The following is a 22,866-nucleotide window of genomic DNA, read 5'->3' on the forward strand; positions in this document are numbered from 1 at the left end:
TTTCATTCTCCAAACCCTAGAATGCTTGAATCGCCTCCAAATTTCTTCGTTTTTATTCGGTAAAGGTATGAATAAATCAAACTTCCTCCAAATTTCATTCGTTTTCGTTTTCATTCGTTTTCATTCTTGTTCATTCGTTTTCATTCGCTTGGGTTAGACATCATTTTTCGAGATTACGAGAGACCCGAGTAAGAAAATGATGATGAAAGGTAGAGGAATGGGTATGAATAGGATTAATCCTGTTCAAACAATTTCAAGTCATATGGGTGATAAGGATAAGATTCAAGGTATTGATTTTGCTTATTGGTTAAAGATTGTTGTTACAAGTAAAGATTTTGTTGTTGTGAAAATGGATGTTGAAGGTACTGAGTTTCATTTGATACCTAAGTTGATTCAAACTGGTGCTATTTGTTTGATTGATGAGCTTTTTCTTGAGTGTCATTATAATAGATGGCAGAGATGTTGTTCTGGTCAGAGAAGTTCTAAGTTTCAGAAAAGTTATTCTGATTGTTTGGATTTGTTTACTGAACTTAGAGATATTGGTGTTCTTGTTCATCAATGGTGGTGATAATCCATAGTGTACAAACTTGTTTGTATAGGTTTTTTTTATACTAGGGTTTTATATGATTAAATTGATTCTTTTGTAGATTCTTTTTTAGTCAATTGTAGAGTTTAATGAATGAAAGATTTTGTTTATTCTATTGCATTTAAATAATAGTTATTGAAACTCAAGCTATAAAGCGCCGACACAAACATGAACGCCGAATGTGACATAAATACGGACACTAGATACATCTTCAATATAAAGTATCGGTGCTACATAACTCAAGCGTTTGAAAAGAAGCATATTTGGTACTCCAGCAGGCCTCTGGTATGTTATCGTTTATTTGATGAATCTGTCAATTCTATAATAGGCGTTTTTACTAATATGTGTTTGTGGGAACCATGGGAAATAATGGATCTGCTAGTTTATGTAATATATCTTTAACCCTGCACCCATTTAAAGTAGGGAAAAATGTGCAAAAGTGAAGTAATTAAGTAAATGTTTCATGTAGAATCACATTCATATTCATTAAGCAAAATGGAAGTCATGTTCTTCATCTGGTCGGCTTGTAATATGATTGTTGGTGTAAATAATGTCAATATGGTAAACAATATTCCATGTTTATTTTGCAGATCCTGCTGCAAGTGCTGATCTAGCCGTGGTGTTAATGCAAGAAGGATTAGCCCATATCCTCCTTGTTGGTAGAAGGTACTATATTAGTAACATTCATTAAATAGGTTTCACTTATCATTTTTATATTAAGATTAAGATGACCATTCGATAGAGTAGTAGGATTGTTGGTGTCGGGTGTGTTTGATTTCTGTGTGGAACCACATACCACATGTATATTAAATACTGGTTCTTCTTGTTGATGTATTTATTCATCATCTTATGACTGACATAACAGTATGACTGTTACTCGTTCACGGATAAAAGCTTCAATTCCTCGCAAGCATGGGGCTGCAATTGCTGGTTTTGAGAAAGTATGTTCTCTCTGTCTGCCTCTCTTTTAAAATGATAATAGTTACATACTGCTGTGAATGAATTCTATAACATGACTGTTCCAATTCTAAATCATCGTCCTCCTTTTTGTAGGCTTTGAATAAGTTCTTTGAGAATGTTTTGCAGGTAAATTCTTCCCGAGTACTGGTATTTCTCATGCTTAGCATTTATTCTCATTCGTGATATATATATATATATATATATATATATATATATATATATAGTTTGTTCAATTTAAAGAATATGTGCTAGTGATCTGCTGCGAGTTTGTATACTCAAATCTTTATAAGCTTATTTGTGCTGCACTAGATATAACTTATAAGTTGCCTGCACATTCTTTATTCACCAGTGTTAAATATATTTATTCTTTAGTCCAACAAAATTGAGAAAGGGGCACGCACAAGTTTAATTGATCCTGCTGATCTTTTTGGGCTTCTTCTTTCTTAGTGAGCATTTACAATTTGATACCACATATACATTTCTTAATGACAATGATATCCATGCATAAGCTCGGACGGATTTGGTATAGTTTAGTGTGTTTGTTATGCTTATTATTTATCTTATGTCTCTATTTCTGTTACAGGATCAGTTTCATCGTCACTTATTTTTGGAGGCAGAAAGAAGACAGCTGCGACCTATTATTGAAAACAAATCACGCATCATTCTCGCACACACAAGCTCATGATACAAGTATGGTTGCTTTCTTCATTGCATCTTCTCTTCTCCTCTCTATTCCTATGTTTATATGAGTTTAAGAAAGCCTTGTTAGGTAACTAGCCTTAAGTAACATGAAAATTATAGTTGATTATATGAAAACCTTGTGACTTTTTATTGTTGTAAGTTGTAACCCATAATTTTCCAGTATTTTAACACTTGATTCTACTCAAGTTGTACCGTTCCTTTTAGGCTGGCGTTTAAATTATGTTTTGTAGTTGTATCTGCTCTATATAGACATTTTAAGTGAATGCCAAATTTCTTACCCGTAGTGGAATCCCCATGATTTATATTAAAAAAATTTGAAACCATACATACCACTACTGTTCTAGAGTTTTGATTTTTCATATTAATATGCAGGCACAGGAAGCTACAAAAAAACGAAAAAAAAAAAAAAAAAAAAACTAACATACCACTACTGATATTTATAACAATCAGTAGTGAAAACTAACATACCACTACGGGTATTTGTAATTACCCGTAGTGGAATCCTCAATTCTAAAAAAAAAAATGGAATAGCATACATACCACTACCGGTATTTACAAATACCGGTAGTGGAATCCCAGATTCTAAAAAAAAAAAAAATGAAAACCATACATACCACTACCGGTATTTGTAAATACCGGTAGTGGAATCCCAGACTCTAAAAAAAAAAAAATGAAAACTATACATACCACTACCGGTATTTACAAATACCGGTAGTGGAATCCCAGACTCTAAAAAAAAAAAATGAAAACCATACATACCACTACGGATATTGAAAATACCCGTAGTGGAATCTCATACATACCACTACCGGTATTTGTAAAAACCGTCGTGGAATCCTCATAAATTTAATTAATAATACAGTAGAAACCTGACATACCACGACGGGTATAAAAAGACCCGTCGTGGAAAGTATTGACTTACAACGACGAGTGTGTTTACTACCGGCCGCGGCCAGTAGTGGAATCCCTATTTGGCCGGTAGTGGAATCCCCTTTCTGCACTAGTGCTACCCTCGTCCCTAAATATAAGACCCTTTTAAGAAAAACACGGAGACTAAGAAAGTTGATTGTGATATTAAATTTGTTGATAATTGGTATTGCTTTTACAATTTTATCCTTAAGAGTGAAAATGAGTTAATGTTTTTAGTGTATTTATTAGAGATTGTAGAAAAAGATGCACTATAATTAGGGGCATATGTTGGTAAAAAAATATTTAATACCCTTGAAAATTTGAAAGGAGTTTTATAAAAAGGGACAAAGAAAAATCTCAAAAGAGTCTTATAATTAAGGACGGAGGTAGTATTTTTTTTGCCAAACAAAACACTAGATTTAACATTAGGAAACTTGTCATTTTACACGTCTTTAAATGGAATAAAATCAATCTCTTCCCACTAAATTTACACATTTAACAAACATTTGCAACATAGAATTCAAAATGAAAAATATTAAAGCACTTGAGACAAACAGGGGAAGATTGGAAGAATGAACACAAAAATCCTAGCTAAAACAGAGTTTTGTGTATTTACTTATCAATAATGAACTCCATACATCCTTATTGCTGGTGATTATCATTATGTACTATATAGGAAGAAACAATGCAATATCTACCACGTATGTAAAATTTTCAAGCCAAGACAGAGATTCCATTTCCAGATTCTTGGGAAGAGGAAGGCTGCAAGGCACGAATACGAATGCTATATTTCACACGAGTCGGTGTTTTAGTCGAAGGTGATGGTTGTGCTCCATTTGATGATACTAGAATAAAAGATGGTGATGATGAGTTGTAACCATTGTATGCATAACCTATATGGTTGCAACATTTGCGACAAAGAAGCTTTGTTTTTCGGCGAAACAAACCCCACAAATGCTTGGAAAAATGTGGAGCACATTCAATTTCATCAACTTGTGTAAACCTGCTATCATCAATATTGAAGAATGATATCATACCTCGCTTTATTGATTTTCCATATTTTGAATCTATTGATGATGTGTTTCGGTTGGACGAAGATAGGTTAAGGTCATATCCGCAAGAACCACAGCTGCAAAAATCATAGTACATATAAATTATGTAATGAGTAAATCAAGATTAGAATAATTAAGTAGCAATTGAATGTAAATTATGTGATGTAATCAAAATTACTATGAGTGTCAAAAACATATTCCAATAATGTTTCACTTTCATTCATCCATTTGCTACCAAAAAGTAAAAAATATGATGTAATCAAAATTACTATCTTTAATCTCTCTTGTTAATCACCACTCCACTCTTTCGACACATTTTTAAGGTGTTTCAAATAATACTTTTTTTTCTTTTCTAAGATATGTGTTTGAGTTGTAGAACAACCACGATCACAAAAGTACTAGAGAGCGCAATTTTATTTTTCGCATAAAATTTGATTGAAATTGATTAATCTTAAATTTGGTAGCTAGAATGCATTTGGAAACAGAATATGAGACTATATGAAAATATGTCTATAATGCAAAAAAGAAAAATGAATGTATGATTAGGCTATGGCTCCTTTAGATGTTAGTAAAATTGAATCAAATAACTAATCGATAGTTGGTTTGGTTCAGTGGTGATTAACGCTGAACTTGGTAGGGAGTATCACGATTCGATCCCATATAAACATGAAACGGATTTGGATTGGAAAAAATTAACATCTAAGAAAGTAGCATTCGCATGTATTCATTCATAATTAAGAAGTTAATCAGCAACGAAGAGAGAGAGAGAGAGAGAGAGAGAGAGAGAGAGAGAGAGAGAGAGAGAGAGAGAGAGAGAGAGAGAGAGAGAGAGAGAGAGAGAGAGAGAGAACCTGTAGCGAACATCTCTTAGACTCCTGGAAGAAGTGGAACGGGAGGAGTGAGTTGGAGTTGGAGTGTGATTATTTTGAAGAATCGAATTGTCCATGATGATGATGATGATGATGATGATGATTGAGAATTGAGAAAGAATAACAAGAAGAAGAAGAAGAAGTGAAAAAAGAGGAAACTGACAAGACAAGGTTGTTATTGTTGTGTTGTTTGGAAACGAACGTGGCCCACCATAAGACGACGACTTTGACTCTACCCCATTTCCACATCACATCACACCTTAAATATTACTCCTTATCATAAAATATTGTTCAACAGTTATTAGTAATTATTATTTATAAAATATTGTTTAATGTTAGTATTTATAATTAACGGGTTAGGTTCCGCGCCTACCTCTGTCTAACTTATATCCAAAAAAAAATATGTATATGTCTTATGTTATGGTCAGTTTGTTGTTGCTACTAAAAAAATCAAGGATATTATTGGTATTATGAAAAGTTCACACCAAAACTCATGTATCATCTTTATATATAGTATAGATTATGAAAAGTCTACACCAAAACTCATGTATCATCTTTATATACAGTATAAATATAGATTAAGATCTAGTTCGATCCCCGACCGGTGTGTATGGAGAAACATTTGTTGGGAGAGGTTAACCCCTTAAATGGATCTCAGTTACATCGAGAGGATTAGTCTTTGTAGTTGCGTACGGAGGATACCTTTGGTTTACTAAAAAAAAATTAATTAAGATCTTAAATCGTGATTCTTGTTTTATAAAAAAAAATCCTGATTCTTGTTGGAATTGAAAACTAATAAAATCGTATATAAAAAAAAAACCTAATAAAATCAATCGATCAATTGTCTGAATTTTTTTTTGTTACAATGGAGTCAGAGAAGATCGTGTTAAATATGCTTGGATTCTCATCCCCAAAAGCTAGCTCAAAGAGTAAGGTTGCCCTCACATATTTATACACTTAACCGTCCGGGAACCTAAGCAATGTGGGACTTCAAACAAACTCCAACAACACAACAACATATTCAACACCCACCCTCACGCCTAGCGTGGTCCTGGGTCAAATGCCCACATTGCAGTCCTTAACCCGACTCTGATACCATGTTAAGAATGATAACCATACATAAGAGAAAGACAATTTGATTTAGGGTTTCAATACAATGAATAAAACTTGAAGAGTAAAGGTTACAATAGAGTATAAATATTAGATACTAGAAAAAGACTAAACTACCCTTACCAATACAAGATATAATAAAAACATAAATAATTAATATCTAACATCTCCTCTCAAACTCACGATGCATTAACAGGTAGCATCGAGAGTTTGTCAATCAATAAACAAAAACGTTTAGAGGAAAGCGTTTTCGTAAACAAGTCAGCAATCTGCAAGGAGGAGGAGACAAACGGTAGAGTAATCGTTCTCTGCTGAAGATGATGACGAGTGAAATGGCAATCAATCTCAATATGCTTTGTGCGTTCATGAAATACCGAGTTGTAGGCAATTTGAATGGCACTCTTATTATCACAATACATGGGAGTTGGTTCAGAAAGAGGAATACCCATATCAGAAAGTAACCAACGCAACCAAACTATTTCAGTAGTAGTGGATGCCATAGCACGATACTCGACTTCTGTAGAGGAGCGAGAGACAATATCTTGTTTCTTACTCTTCCAAGAAATAAGAGAGTCTCCAAGAAAAATACAAAAACCGGTGGTAGACTTACGATCAGTTGGGTCACCAGCCCAATCAGCGGCAGAATAAGCACGTAACTCCAATGCAGAGGATGAGGGAAATAGAATGCTCTGAAACCGTGTCCCTTGAAGATAGCGAAGAATGCGAAGAACAGCTGCCCAATGAACTGTAGTGGGAGAGACAACAAACTGACTAATAACATGAACAGCATAAGCAATATCAGGTCTGGTAATTGTAAGGTACACCAGACTGCCAACCAAAGTACGATACAAAGTGAGATTTGGTAAAGGAACACCATCAGAGGGAACATATTTCACATTCAACTCAAGAGGACTATCTACTGTTCTTGTATCCGAAAGATGAGCTTGTTCAAGAATGTTTGCAATGTACTTGGATTGAGAGAGAAGGTAGCCTCTAGGAGAGTAGGCAACTTCAAGACCCAAGAAGTAACGAAGAGAGCCTAAGTCTTTCATCTCAAACTGTTTGGCTAACTGTAATTTCAAATCAACAATCCCATCAACATCATCACCTATAATAACCATATCATCAACATATAATGAGAGTAAAATACGACCATGAGAAGTGGTTCTAACAAACAAAGCCGAATCATAATCACTAGAGCGGAAGCCAAGAGATGTAATCACAGTGCTAAACTTCTCAAACCAAGCTCGTGGAGCTTGTTTCAAACCATATAGGGTCTTCTTCAACTTACACACTTCCCCCTGATTATGAGAAACACCTGGTGGAGGTACCATATAAACTTCCTCGTGAAGATCACCATTAAGAAATGCATTTTTAACATCCATTTGAGAAATATGCCACTGGCGAACAGATGCAACTGCAATAAGAGTACGAATAGTTGTCATCTTGGCTACTGGAGCAAATGTTTCTTCATAATCCATACCATATTGTTGAGAAAATCCCCTAGCAACAAGGCGTGCTTTGTAGCGCTCAATGAGATCCAAACATGGTATCATAGAGCATGGTTCTTTCTACTCATCACTTTGAAGAAACACAACAAAGAAAGGGAGAATGATATGGTTAGTTGGTTTTATGAAAAAGAAAAAAAATCGGTTTTGATTTAGTAAAATTTGGGGTTTCTTGAATCAATTTGGCATTTGAGTTTATTCTTTGGTGTTGCGATCTCATCTATTCAATTCTTTCCATTTGTTCAATTTTAAATTCTTTGAATCCTTGAATTGGCATTGATTCTCTACCCACCTTGAATTTGAGAAATCATATACCTATATACTTTGAAGGAATTAATAGGATTGATATTCCTATTTGTGTGCTGCCGCTGCCACGTGAATGGTGTTTATAGGATCTTATATCATTGGGTTTATTTCTTGCTTGTTGCAAGCATAAAGTTTGTATTTTGGCACATTGTGGTTCTGGTTTTTCGGCACATTTTGGCTTGTTATTTTTAACGGCAGTTTGGGGATTATTTGGTACACTTTTGTTTTATTACGAGCTTTGTTGTTGGTGTTCTGTCTATTGATTTGGTGATTGGTGCTTCTGTGTTTGGTTCTGAAATTTGTCTTCCGCTGATAGGCTACCACTTACTTTGTTACTCCGATTGTTTGTTATGGCTAATGTTGTTGCTGCCGCTCCTTCTCCCATTAGCTCTAGTATTGGTCATGTATACCCACAAGAGACTACTTCACGAGTGTTTGATCTTGCTGAGCAATTCCAAAAGTTTCTCGCCACTCAGCCTCATGCCACGTCTGTCTCCTCTATTAAAGGTTTGACCCCGTCTAATTTGTCAGGTACATCTTCCATATGGGTTCTTGATTCTGGAGCATCACATCATATGTCATATGATTATAAGTCTTTTTTGTCTTTAAATCCTACATCACCTATGTCAGTCATGACTGCCGATGGCACTCCTATGCCATTAGGAGGAATTGGGTCAGTGTCTACATCTAATTTATTTTTTTCTGGTGTTTATTATATTTAACAGATCGAACCTATATGATCTTCTGCCGTTCTGCGTACTACCCAAATCTCTTATCATTAGACTAAATTTAGTGGCTTAAATAAATATTCTATGAAATATAATACAATTGCTTAAAAAAATAATATAATACAATTGAAAGGTACTTTGAATAAAATGTTTGATACACATTAATCATTTATTATTTGTTCTCTATCAAACTCAATTTTAAATTACTTTCTAAGTGTATCGATTGCTTTCTCAAAAATAAATATAACACAATTGAAAGGTACTTTGAATAAAACGTTTGATACACGTTGATCTCTTATTAGTTCTCTGTCTAACTCAATTTTAAATTACTTTTTAAGTGGAGAAATTAGAAAGTTCAAGTGTGGGGTGAGTTAAGTTTCACATTGTTTAATAAAGTGGAGATTGTAGTAAGTGTGCGGTGAGTTAAGTCTCACATTGTTTAGAAAAGTAGAGATTGAACTTTATAAGTGAAAGAACCCATAAATCTAACGCATTAAGATTTTGGGTTAAAGTATGATGTCAAACTCACTTGTATGGTTGTTTTTAATCCAATGTAGATGATCGGTATCAGAGTCGATGGTTCGAAGAAGGGTTTGATCGACTCCTTGTATCGAAAGTCTTCCTAACAAAGGTGGTCAGGTGGCGTGTCCCCTTGCGTGTGGCCAACAGCGGTGCAAGTGTATGAATGGCGAAAGCTTCCGCTTGAGGGGGAGCATGATGAATTGAATGACTCATATTTGAGGGGGAGATTTTTGTGGCAAGTGTGAGGTGAGTTAAGTCCCACATTTTTTAGAAAAGTGGAGGTTGTAGCAAGTGTGAGGTGAGTTAAGTCTCACATTGCTTAGAAAAGTGAAGGTTGAACGCTTTATAAGTGAAAAAACTCATAAATACCTTAAGATTTTGGATTAAAGTGCGGTGTTGTTCTTAAACCCAATGTAAAAGATCCCTTGACTGCTTTCTCATGACCCAAGATTTCATATATTTTATTTTTTTGACTACTATTTCAAATTCTGAAGGAAAAAAAGGGAAAAAGAGAGAGCATATAATAAATTTAAACCGGAGTATAGTTTGGATAAAAAACAAAGTGATATTTGACTAGTTTCAGCAACTCTAAGGGTTTGATTAGTTGAATACATAATGACTGAAAATATATTATGAGTTTTATTTATAGGGAGATATTCAAATAGAATTGGTTTATTTTCATTATTCATCTTCATTTTTTTTTTTAATGAGATCATTTCTCTTATCTATCTCTCAAGTTTGACTATTCAAATTAATCACATATACACTTTGAAACAATTCATGTGTGATTTTTTGCAATTTAGGCCAAAAATCCCAAAATACTCTTCATTTTGGGCCATAATACTTTGGATTATACAATCCGAAATACATTTTGTTTCAGAAAATATATTCCAAAAACATTTATTTTCGTTTCCTAGAATCCACATTTTTTATCAAAATGCACATTTTTTATCATAATTTGGAAATTACTTTTCGAAATGGTGATAAATTATTATCAAAGTATATTTTGCAGTTTTAGAAATATTATTGAGAAGTTGCAGCAAGATATACCTGCAAAGGGAGTGAAACAACAATTAGAAATTCTTTGTAGTATATTTGTGTTTTTTTTTAATCAATAAATGATTTTATTAAAACAAGTGGAAAAGAACAAGGAGTGGAGTGCACAACCACCGTCTAAACAAGATACACTATAAGAAGGCCACAAAAATATTTCCCATGAATTCAATTCATGGTGCAGGAATTGAAAAAGGGATAAATATGTGTTCCATGAATTCATCTTATTTTTCTAGCTATTTATGTTTTTTCTTCTGTTGTGTTTCTTCTGTTATTCCTTGTACTGGTGTGGGCATGACTTGCTTGTTCCGTGTAGACGACCTTATTATATATTCGAGTGTACTAAAGAATTTTCTTTCTTCTAGCCTCACCTCTTTTTTCAAGTGATTCGTTCAATTCGGTGATTTAAACCAATTTTTTTTTTACCTTGAACCAATTTATATGTTTAATTCTAGTGTCCGGACAAGTTATGTTCGAAAAGCGAGCTTACAATTTCAAACCCATAAACCTACGAACCAGACTCGTTCAAAAATTCTAATTTAAAAGTGGTTTGAGCCAAAAGTGACTTGATCCTTTCTCTTGATTCATTATATATTTAAACTCACTTATATTTTATCAACCAACTAGGTTAATGGTCCAATCTTTTCTTTAACATTCTCAATGTGACGATTGTGGTTCCTCATCGTCGGATAACCACTTGACCTGCTTTTTTATGTGACGATTATGGTCACAACGCCAAGGGTGGATCCATAGCCCGCAGGCACTTGCTCGGGCTTCGGAATTTAGGTGTGTTTGGTTTCAAACATCACCCACCCAAGACATGCCTCAAAACTCAGAAATCGCTTAAAGAGTGTGCATTTGATGAAGGAATCTGTATTATAAGTTTCGATTTGATACCATAATCTGTAGTCGAAGTATCATATGATATCCTAAAGTAAACAACAATGAGGAGCAATGTGTAATTAAGTAACCAGTTTAGAAGAAACTCAATGCATTAATGATAGATGAACAAAACGTACAAGTTTTTGTTGAAGTACAAACAAAGTGTTTAATTAATTAATTAATTAATGTCTAATCTAATCTTCGTCTTCATCTTTTACAAATGTTCCAGTTCCAGGATTCAAAGCAGCAACGAAGAAGAAAATAACATTGAACAAGACTAGTGGTTCAATTTCAGTAATTGGTACCCCAGTTTCAATGTTGAGCTGAGCTAGAGCTCCCTTCCCAGTAATAATTTCTCCAATCAATGAGAAAACAAAACCCAATTGAGCCAATCTTCCAACAAACAATTCATTGGATTTTGTGAATCCAAATAAAGGACCTGATCATTATTCACAAAACAAATTAATTAGTATATGAATTATATTGTAACCAATTTAATTTAGCCTAAGGCCTGCCTTGTGATACTACTTGTATTGAAATAGCCTAACCACAAAACTCAGATATAATTTGTTCTAAAAAATATAAGTACATGATGTAACAAATGACAAAACAACACAGAAGGTTATGTTCGGTGCAGAAAGTTATCATGTGATTCAATGAAGGACAAATGTTTTAGTTTTTGTTCAGTGCTTTAGCCCCCAGTTTCTCCAATTCTAGGAACCATTTTAAAATCAAAAACCATACAACTGAAATTGTCTTGTCCAGGCCCTCCAAAATGCTTATTTACTCGAAAATATTAGAAATTAAGCATGAATTAATAGTAAAAGTTAATTACCTCCTTCTCTGAGACCAAGAGCAGCTCTAAAGCCTTTTCCAGGAGGAATAACACCACCAGTAGTTGGTTCATCATCAACAAATTTACCACGGTCACCAAGAGCTCCAATGGCTCCTAGAAGAGTGAAGATAATGAAAAAAAGGAGAAGTGGCTCTGCTTCATAAATTGGAATTCCAGTTTCCAAATTCAATTGTGCTAGAATTCCTTTGCCAGTTAATGCTTCACCCAATATTGATGCCTGCAATGCAAATGAAACAATTCATGCCATAATATATCTAACTCAATTTCTAATTAATTAATATTGGTCTATCAAAGATGACTTCTCTATCAAAGATGACTTCTGTATTTTGAGTATTGTTTTTTAAATATCAATACGCAAATCATCATTTTTCTTTTTAAATATTTCTATGACCACATTTGACTTAAAGTGTGTTTCGAGATATTTTCCGCTTTGGGTCGCATGTGAGCTTCACGGTTTTGTTCCTTGTAAAAGATTCATTGGTGGGTTAAGGTGTGTGAGTGTTGTATATAAACTACCCTTAGCCTCGATTCTCAAGTGACGTGGGACTTTTTATAGTGTACTGAAACAGTTGCCTTCCGGTCGAGGCTAAGGGGATAGAGGCCTTCTAGCGCCAATATTCCGTTTCACCCTCAAGTGTGTCACACCACGTTCTGAGGTATTGTCCACTTTGGGCCGCATCACATGTGAGCCTCACGATTTTGTCCCTTGTAAAAGGCGCCTCGGTAAGTTAGGGTGTGTGAGTGTTCTATATAAACTACTCTTAATTTCGATTTCCAAACGATGTGAGACTTTTTAAGTGTACCGGAACACTTATAATATAAGCATTTATCTAGTAACTAGTAAAAACCGTAAGTTGTTTTATAGATTTAAGTTGAAAACAATTTATGTACATGTTATAAGTCGTTTCTATTAAAAAAAAAAAAACTCAAATAAGTCAATTCAAAAAGTTCTGTATATTCTGATTTTAAACATTGACTGTGAGAGGAGAGAAAAACAAGTCTCAATTGCAATGAAAATAAGAGAAATTGACATGGCAATGTGGAGAGCTAAGATTTACTCACTGCAAAACCAATCATAGCAACACGACCCACAAATAGTTCATTCTGCTTAGTGAAACCAAATCCTCCAGAAGTTCCAAAGATACCATCTTCAACCTTTGGTTTTGGCTTTACAACCTAAATATATCTCATCAAACCAAACAAACTTTAGATTATAAAAATGGTTTATTTGACATTAAAAATATAAATATTGAAAATGAGTATATACTAGTACTACCTTAGCAGGGGCTTTGGTTTTTGATTTGAATAGAGCAAGAGTTGTGAATGTACGAGATGATAAACGCTTAGAATTTGAAGAAAGTGGGTTGAATGAAACATCAGAGATTCTAGGCCTCAATCTTTGGCACTGTAATTGAAGCAAAGGATCTTTCTTCAATTCCACGGAATAAGTACTAGAGACACTAGACATGAGTAACATAGTTTGTGCCATTACTATACTATGTTGAGTTATGGTATGAACTATGAAATGTGTTTGTGGTATGAAATGTGATTGCAAGATTTTACTAAAACATAGTAGAATGGAAATATTATCTTTAATAATAAGGTGTGTGGATGTGGTGTGTATGAAAGAAATGCTCAATGATAGGCAACTATGTGCCCACGTCTCGTTTAGTACTATATGTGGTTTTTATGATAATGTTTTCATTTGAGGCACTGTGTTTTATTTGGGGTCCTTTTTCTTCTCTGCCTCAAGTGAAGAGATAACTTATGAAATATTTATTTTGACACATTTACTTTAGAGAAATAAATTATTTAGTCTTTATATGAATAAGAGTCACATTAAATGTAAAATTGTCGACATAAGTTTATTTATAAGTAGAGACAATGTTCATATATCAATTATTAGTTGGTACAATGGTGATTGGTGCTGAACTTGATAGGACGGTTCAATTCCCCGCAACTGTGATCGGGAGGGGGCTGGAACCACTTGATGTTAGAACTGACCTCCGAACCAAATTAGACGGTCCAGTGCGCCGGATACTAGTGGTGAAAACCAAAACAAAAAAAAAGAGAGACAATGTTCATCTTGTTAGTCATTTTGTAGACTTGAGTTATGTTCGATCCAAATTTTAAGATGGTATGATAGCTTAATTCAAAATTTGTCAGATCATATGTTATCTGGTTTTCTCTATCATATCAGACCACTCACTATTCATACCCATGAATTATAAGTATATACAAGTATCACCTTACAAGCTAACTATAATATCAATATATAAAGAATGTATACTTGTATCTGTAGCTGTTCATTTTTTTGTCTAGGATATACATATACGGTTGGGAAATTCGATGAAACTCTGGAAAAATGTCGGGTCAAATGCTTCGGGATCATAAGAGAGGAAGACGTGGCATCTTCACCTAAAACTTTAAAGCATTAAGTTAATGGGTCAAATCTCTTATAAATCTAACATTTTTCTCATTCATAATCGATGAGAGACTTACTCACACTTGAAACATAACATTCTCCCCTCTAGTGTGTGTTCTCAACCATGACTATGATACCATTAGTTGAGAGTCTGGGGAAGCTCGGAAGAAACATCAAGCTAAATGTTTCAAGGATCACAATATCTTAAGACATTAGGTTAATGGATTACCTCTATTATAAATCAAACATTCTTCTTATTTATAGTTGACGTAGAAATTAATCTTAAAACAAAAACATCTGCATATATTCTTAAACATACTTCTTTTGTCTAAGATATACATGTATTTTTATGCGGTTATAGGTGGCATGGCATAGGTATTTAAGATTTAAAGTACATGTACCAATCTTTTATATTATAAGTTTGTATACACAAGCAAACTCTAAACCCTAATTTGTTTTCCATGTTTTCCCTCCATTTTATCATGCAATTTTTATTAAAAAGTAATATAATTTTGTCTTGACTAGGATTCGAACACGCAACCCTTAAGTGCAAGGCAATATTTACAACCACTATGACAAATATACCAATTATGATTAAAATTATGTGCAATAATTGATAAACACCATCAATTTTAAAAGTATATCATAACAAAATTATTGTTGACTATATTATTCATCACGAAATATTTTTATGTCTTTCGTGATCAATGATTTTTTTCTACCGGATCATAAATTTAGAGAATAATTATCATGTGAGATTTGAAAAGTTATTATCATGTGTGATTTAGAAAGTTATATATATATTCTCATACTATGACACCTTCAACAATATTGAAATCTATTAAAAAAAAAACATCTTTCACATTTCAATGTCTCATGTAATGCTTATATCACTTTTTAAATTATTTATTATTCAATTTATTAAATTGTAGTTTTTTAAAATTGGAAAAAGAATTTTGTCAAAAAAAAAAATGGAAAAAGAATTGATATTTTTTATAAATACCCTTTATTTTTATGTTAATGTATCCAAACATAAATCAATTCTGTTTAACTCACTTTTAACCAAAATCAAATCTATCAAACTCAATTCTGCTAAATCAATTTTTTTTTGCAATACAACCAAGCACAACCATTGTCATGTCACTAATCACATTCATTATTTTGATTTTAACATTGCAGATTTAATATTAACCGATGATCAATTGATACAATATGTACTAGCAAATATTGAGATGATGTTACGTAGTTGTGGGAAGAGTTTAAAAGATTATCCTCCAATGCCTAGAGCAGACACATCATTAGTTCCTGATATACAAAATAGTTTAATATACGACGAATTGAATTATAACAAACAATCATTAGCTGAGGAACATGTTAGATTGATGTCAACTATGACTTCAGAGCAACGTAAAGTATATGACACAATCGTGACAAGAGTTAACAAAAACAAACCTGGTGTGTTTTTTCTTTATGGTTATGGCGGTACAGGGAAGACATTTATCTGGAGGGCCATGTCAGCCGCATTACGCTCAGTTGCCTCAAGTGGGATCGTTGCATTGCTTATACCTGGCGGTAGAACAGCACATTCAAGGTTTTGCATTCCTCTAAATGTTGACGAGTTTTCAACATGTATCATAGTTCCTAAAATCCCTTTGGCGCTATTAATACAAAAAGCAAAGCTCATTATATAGGGTGAAGTACCAATGATGCACAAACACTGTTTCGAAGCTGTTGATCGAACTTTAAAAGATATTCTCAAGTCCGTTGATGAAAAAAATAAACACATTCCCTTCGGTGGAAAAGTTGTTGTTTTTGTCGGAGATTTTAGAAAAATTCTACCAGTAATACCCAAAGGTACAAGGCCATAAGTTGTTCATGCTACTATTAATTCTTCGGTTCTTTGGAATTTTTGTGAAGTTTTAACATTGAGTAAAAACATGAGGCTTCTCGGTGGTGCTTCGAGTGCAGACGTTGAACAAAGAAGATTGTTTTCTGAATGAGTTTTGGGTGTTGGCGATGGAGAAATTGGAGATGACAACGACGATGATTTAGAACTTGACATTCCATTAGATTTATTGATTCCAAATTCAGATGATCCTTTTGCTTCTATCGTTGAAAGCACATATCTTCAACTTTTACAAAACATGAACGATATAACGTATTTCAAAAATAGAGCTATAATAGCTCCTAAAAATTCAATATTCGACACAATAAATGATTATATGTTGGATTTAATTCCTGGTGAAGAAAAAATATATTTGAGTTATGATACTCTACTCACACAAAATGTAGACGGTCAAACAGTGGATGATGTTCATACTCCCGAATTTTTGAACATGATTTCTATGTCGGGACTTCCAAATCACAAGTTGAGACTTAAAGTTGGAGTTCCAGTTATGCTATTAAGGAATTTGAATAAAAAATTAGGATTATGCAATGGAACAAGACTTATTATTACGAGATTGGGAAAACGTGCTCTTGAAAGAAAAATTATTTCAGGAAGTAATATTGGTGATCAGGTTTTCATACCTAGATTTTCTCTGACACCATCTGACGTGAGAATTCTTTTTAAATTTCAACGGAGACAATTTCCTATAATGATTTCTTTTGCGATGACTATTAATAAGAGTCAGGGACAATCTTTAAAGCATGTTGGGATATATATCTTCCGTCGTCAGTGTTTTCACATGGTTAGTTGTATGTTGCAATTTCAAGAGTTACTTCTAGAAAAGGATAAAAAATATTGATCATCGATGACGACGGTGAAGATACGACTAAGACTTCGAATGTGGTCTATAAGAAAATCTTCCGTAATATAACATAATTTTCTTTATACGAATATTTATCCAAAATTATTGTTGAACTATCGTTTAAAGTTATTCAACTTTTTTCGTATACTTTACATTATTGGAATTATCATATCTTATTTAATCATTAAATATCTTACAGCTAATCAGACCCGTGCAGTGCACGGGTCGATGTTCCAGTATCTGCTAATTTTTAAGTGTAATTATTCATGCTCGATCATATCCATATTCATCATAAACCTAAGTCTTTAGTACAAACATTTACAATTCATCATATCCATATTCTGCTAATTTGTGTGTACGTAAGCAATGTTTGTACCTTGTAGTTTGTAGTCGTACAATGGAATATTGACGTATGGTGCTTGGGAGTTAGTACAAGGGATACGTGTCCCTATATGAGACTAGGCTTTAGGCTTTAGTTAAGTCAGTCCAAAGTGTATTAAAGACAAGTTTGATGGGCTCCCTGTTGATAGGAGGATTCGATAGGGAAATCTCCTCTTAACAAATCGTCGTTTAACACGTCCTCCAACTTCAGATTATTTTTCAGATTTAAAATAATTGGGGAAAAAAACAAAGCAGGCTTTAAAATAAAAAAGAATTTGGGGTGAGAGAGGCTCGAACTCTCGACCTCAGGATAACTCAGAAGCTATGAGACCTACGCGCTAGCCAACTGCGCCACCACCCCTTGATGATACTTGTTTACCAGTAAGTTACAAATACTAGCATTATGTAAATGGCAAACATATTTCTTTATCAGGGATTGGGGATGTTGGAATAGATGGATTTTTCAAGAGATAACTATAAATAAATCCAATAATACATACAATCTAGTTAGTTTTTGGCAATGAAAATATATTATCCTTTATTTATAAAAAAAAAACTTGGTAAAATCGATATACCCTCTATGTTTTTCACCAAGGTATCATCTGTTTTAAACATTTATCAAATAAAAAGTGTAATAAACAATAATTTCATGAATTTTATATGTCCTTCTCTTTGTACTAAAATAGCGGTACTCATTTCGTTTTTAGATTATTGTGTCTTTTTTAAGATTCATTTCTAAAGGTAAGGCAAGAATAAAAATTGAAGCCATCATGTTATTTAGCTAAATATTGTAAATAATCACATTACCCTGTATTGATAATAATATCCATAATAATCACATAGAGGGAATATATTTTGCTTTGTCCAACTACAAGTCTTTCAAGTTTTAAACTAACATATTTTCTCACCATTATCTCCCAATTAATTGAAAGAAGTTAAAAAGCTCAAAAGGTTTTAAACTTTTGGGAACAAAGTAAATCCTTAATGCCGCTTGTCCAAAAAAAAAAAGTAAATCCTTAATGCCAAGACCACCAATGTTAAAAAAATTTACTTAAATATGATACTGTGGAAGTTCACCATAATCCTTAAATAAACACTGAAAACCTAAAGTGTCTTTTCTCTAATCCAAAATATAAAGTTTTTGTTTCTCCATAACTTAAAATTCAACTAAATTAACACCAAATCGATCAAACAGATATGTGTAGAATCTCAAGCAGAGGAAGTCTGCATAACCTACAAACATAGCCATTACAGATAACGCGCTACTGTCTATCTGGTCTTCGGGGCTTTCGACTTTTTTAATTTTCTTTTCTTCACAGCCTTGGGGACTTTAGTTTTCCTTGCTTGTCTTTTCTCCTCTTTCACCTTCTTTTTATTTTCTTTCCTAGCTTCTTTTCTAGCAGCTTTCTTCATAAGAGGAGTATCTTGGTCACTTTCATAAGATGAAATCTCTTTAGAATCGCTTACGTTATCTTCGTCCTCATCGGATTGAGACTCAGCATTAACTTTTAAGAGGTTAGATTCACCATCAAAGATTACTTGTGAATGTTCTATGGTATCTGTGTCACTTTCAGAAGATGAAATCTCTTCGGAATCACTTTCGTTATCTTCTTTCTCACAGGATTGAGACTCAGCATCACCTTCTAAGAGGTCATACTCACCATCAGAGATGACACATGAATCTTCAGTAGTATTTAATTTCTGCTTTGGCTGATCTTTAAGTCCAGGAATCATCCGATAATATAAATCTAAAATGTCTTCGCCGCTCATTATCTTAACATCAACTAGTTTCTTTGCAATGTAATCCTGTAACAAGAGTTCAAGAAAATAAACATGTCAAAATGGGGAGAAAAAATTGATGTGCTAAATAGATAAACCAATATGACAGTGCTATTCGTTCTTCAAAATAAATTTAAATTTTTTATCAAAATCAAACTCAAATGGAAATGGATTCCCTGCAGTCACCATTTGACTGCAGGCTAATCACAGCCATCCATCTTTGAATCTGAACCCACCAAAGTTTAATCTAATGGTGTGCAATGCAGTGACTGCAGCAGTTATTGACCGCATGGAATCCTGGTCCGTTTTAGAAAGACATTGTGGACATTACAATGTTGTAGGGCTAAATTTATATATCCACACACACACACACTAAAGGGTAATGCTAATCAGTGTCCCGGAGGCACTAAACTAAGGAAACTAAAAAAAGTAAATTTTATATTGAAAAGAGAATGTTTTATATTTTATTTTTTTTAAAAAAAAAAACTATACAAGTTCCAAACCTATTTTACTATATTAGCATTTTTTTTAATTAACTGGGAATACATAGATTTAGAATCAGTTGTAAATAGAAGAGTTAGAATAGTTGTTATGCTTTATACTCAATGAGTTAATGTTATTAAAATTGCAATCTTATGTTACCTTTCAGCATAGATCATTTTATCTAGTACTTATGAAAGCTTCTAGCATCAATATAAATAAGCTTCAGTGTTTGATCTTTACCACATCAAATACAAATATCTAAAGATTATACTCCCTAAATTTAAGTTTTATCTTCATTTTCTTGCATTCCCCTTCACATAAAAACAAAAAGTAACTTAAAAAGCAAGTTACCTTCGCAAATGTACGGTCTGCAATCTCATCCTCTATTGATACATCTCCTCTGTCCAAAATTTTTTGTTGCACCTGGAAAATGTTGGAAGACAATAAACATATGTTTAAAGTTGTTCAGAGAATGTAAACAATGACAAAATGAAAAATACCTCTTCCAAATAATTAGCAACAGCAGAATCGACAATCGATGCATCAAAAATAAAAACAAAGAGTTCTATTATTGTCATGACACCCACACCATGCCTTTTAAAGAAATCCTGCAAATAAAACAAGTACTTAAAATCAAATTTTTAGCTCCACAACACATGAGGAAGACGCGACAAGAAATATGTAATTTACAGATAGTGCCTAAGAGAACTTACGGATACATGAATACAGTCGTCAATCAAAAACTTAAGAGCACGAGGATGGTCAGGGTCAACCGCTTGAGAAACGGCAATAATATACAAGTGACCCTAAAAAAAAGAGGAAAATAATTAAGCTATTTACGAGAGGCATTTAGTCGCTAAAATACAAAAACCCAGAGGAGTATTCACCGCATAATAAAGTATATTATATTCAGAGGTCACCATGCACCAATCTGCATTTCTGATATAATACCCGCATTGCAACAATTATCTGAAACACAAATGCTTATAATGTCAGGTATAAGAAAGGCGTGATAAGTGTTTCCATGTTGAAATTCCGTAATAGCGCAACTATAGCCACTATTTGACAACTCTAGCTTTTAGTAACAGTTCTGGATGAAAGGCTTATGAGGACTAAAACAGGAACTGTATATTAAAGTATGTCAACAATATAAAGGATAATTTCTAACTTCTAAACCATGTTAACATTACTAGATTATAGCATGACAGACCTCAGCATAGCCTTTCCGTAGCTTGTCTAAAGATAAATTTGCATCTTTGAGACGTGGAGCGCCCCAACCATCCATTCCTGCATGAATCAAACAACCACAAAACTTCAGTTTAACACCTAATTGCATTTCTTATGTCTAAACTTCAATATGTATTACAAGAATGAGATGATATGCTTACAGCAAGACAATGGAATTTTCTAAGACTGCATTTGATCAATATTTAACCATGCATTGATTTACTTTTCGTCTTTCTTTTTTAATCAAATGTAGACATATATACATTGGTATTCAATATAACAAACAATTGAGAGCAGTCGATTATAATTGGAAAATCAAAATGTATCAAAATGCAAGATAAAATCAGTACCAATAAATTCCATAACCAGGACATGATGCTTCAGAAGATATGGAGTAGGGCACATAATTCCTTCTGCCTTTACCCTGCACTCCAATAACAGGGAGAAAGAGAGAAAAGCATAGGTAAAAGAGTAATCAAACTCTTCATACTTGAAAAATATGAAGGAAAAAAAGTGCTCATGGATCATCATAAAGGAGCCCATTTAACAACAGTTGATTGACGGTGTTATTTAGTATACCAAACATCGTTATCTTAACAGAAGAGAAAATAAAAAGAGCATATGCAAACCTCAAAAGATTCCTCATTTCCTTTTCTGCCCATGTTTTTACCATTTTGCCATGATTAGACCCACAGTAGTCATTTGTAAACCGGCGATCTCCATCCACATATCTAACTCTATCCCTAATATCAATCAATCAGATCATAAAATAAAATAGTTTAGCAGAGTGTGTAATTTATCTCGTAATTTTTCAGCATTTAAGATATGTAATGATAGAACTTAGAACAATCTAATACTCATAGGCCATAGCACTTACTTAAATGCTAGAACCGATGTTCTGTATGTTTTAATGGCAAGTTCTTGACCATTTGATTTGGTGGCATAATAAACATTTGCTTCTTTTCCAGTTGAAATGCATCCATGTATATTTTCAAGCTCGCCTCTGCTCAGCAACTTATATAAAATCATGCGAGTTCTGGGATCAATTGCCTAGAGGAATTTTAGAGTTAGTTGCATATTGAAAATGGATAACATAAACAGGGAATGTGAAGCATTCAAATGCAAAATTATTATTTACATTCTCAACTGTGGCTCGGTCTGCTTAATCATTGGTTCTAGCTTTACCAATGGCCATCCCTCTCACACTTGAACGAATCGCTGTCGTGACAGTGTTCGACATGGCAATATTCAATCCTCCTTCCCATTCCTGCGAGTGACAATAACAACTGACTTAGCTTAAAGCTATAACCGCACACAGAAAACAGTTCAAAATTTCTCAAATTTGTTTTTAAGGCAAAATAGTTAAACCACAAAAATCAAAAATGAGAATGAAACCTCTAATGGAGAAGCACGGATCTGAGGTGTGAAATTCTGGTAGCTATTGGAGAGAGGTTGGAGGACAGAAGAGTAAGAATGGTGGCCACCATGAGCATTAGGTCGCCAGGAAGAAGAGAATGACTCTTTTATGTATTCATCATCCTTTTTAGAATCCAATGCATCATCGATATCGGAATCCGAACAAACCGATACATCATCTTCAAATGCATCCTTCGCCATCTCTAGAGCAAAGACAAGGCGGTGGGCGGTGCCAATACCCTAGGTTTTTCTTTTTCATTCACCAACGACTGGTTCGGAGGTCAGTTATGGTCGATATCCTTTGACCTTAATTTTAATGTATTTTATTTATTAAATAATTTTCAATTAATGTCTTATTTTAT

General features: G+C 33.6%; 4 protein-coding genes, 1 non-coding gene and 2 pseudogenes across 6 annotated transcripts; 2 read left to right on the forward strand and 5 right to left on the reverse strand.

The window, feature by feature from the left end:
- Positions 1-237: 237 nt before the first annotated feature.
- LOC123903917 (protein PELOTA 1-like) lies at positions 238-2,452 on the forward strand. The gene is made up of 5 exons (XM_045953604.1): positions 238-871; positions 1,177-1,252; positions 1,452-1,527; positions 1,640-1,672; positions 2,130-2,452. The coding sequence occupies exons 2-5, from the start codon at positions 1,212-1,214 to the stop codon at positions 2,229-2,231; spliced, it is 252 nt and encodes an 83-aa protein (XP_045809560.1). The 5' UTR covers positions 238-871; positions 1,177-1,211; the 3' UTR covers positions 2,232-2,452.
- A 1,123-nt stretch (positions 2,453-3,575) lies between these two features.
- Positions 3,576-5,227, reverse strand: LOC123903918 (uncharacterized protein At4g08330, chloroplastic-like). 2 transcript variants are annotated; one of them, XM_045953606.1, is made up of 3 exons: positions 5,061-5,227; positions 4,195-4,286; positions 3,576-4,002 (listed from the first exon to the last, which is right to left on the reverse strand). In XM_045953606.1, the coding sequence occupies exons 1-3, from the start codon at positions 5,153-5,155 to the stop codon at positions 3,872-3,874; spliced, it is 318 nt and encodes a 105-aa protein (XP_045809562.1). In that variant the 5' UTR covers positions 5,156-5,227; the 3' UTR covers positions 3,576-3,871. The 2 variants fall into 2 exon arrangements, with proteins under 2 accessions (XP_045809562.1, XP_045809561.1); XM_045953605.1 differs by having other exon boundaries at positions 3,576-4,286; positions 5,061-5,223.
- Positions 5,228-6,367: 1,140 nt separating this feature from the next.
- LOC123904966 (secreted RxLR effector protein 161-like) lies at positions 6,368-7,065 on the reverse strand. The gene is made up of 2 exons (XM_045954569.1): positions 7,061-7,065; positions 6,368-7,016 (listed from the first exon to the last, which is right to left on the reverse strand). Exons 1-2 carry the CDS (start codon positions 7,063-7,065, stop codon positions 6,368-6,370), a joined length of 654 nt encoding a protein of 217 aa, XP_045810525.1.
- Positions 7,066-7,126: 61 nt separating this feature from the next.
- On the forward strand, positions 7,127-17,280 carry LOC123904967 (annotated as a pseudogene).
- On the reverse strand, positions 11,280-13,788 carry LOC123903926 (photosystem II 22 kDa protein, chloroplastic-like). Its single transcript, XM_045953615.1, has 4 exons — positions 13,320-13,788; positions 13,106-13,219; positions 12,023-12,260; positions 11,280-11,626 (listed from the first exon to the last, which is right to left on the reverse strand). The coding sequence occupies exons 1-4, from the start codon at positions 13,530-13,532 to the stop codon at positions 11,382-11,384; spliced, it is 810 nt and encodes a 269-aa protein (XP_045809571.1). The 5' UTR covers positions 13,533-13,788; the 3' UTR covers positions 11,280-11,381.
- A 595-nt stretch (positions 17,281-17,875) lies between the features above and the next one.
- TRNAM-CAU lies at positions 17,876-17,960 on the reverse strand. The gene is given in 2 exon segments: positions 17,876-17,911; positions 17,923-17,960. It is a non-coding gene; the product is annotated as a tRNA-Met (tRNA).
- A 655-nt stretch (positions 17,961-18,615) lies between these two features.
- On the reverse strand, positions 18,616-22,792 carry LOC123903919 (annotated as a pseudogene).
- Between the last annotated feature and the right edge of the window lie 74 nt (positions 22,793-22,866).

Source organism: Trifolium pratense, linkage group LG2, assembly GCF_020283565.1.
Source record: "Trifolium pratense cultivar HEN17-A07 linkage group LG2, ARS_RC_1.1, whole genome shotgun sequence".
NCBI lineage: Eukaryota > Viridiplantae > Streptophyta > Magnoliopsida > Fabales > Fabaceae > Trifolium > Trifolium pratense.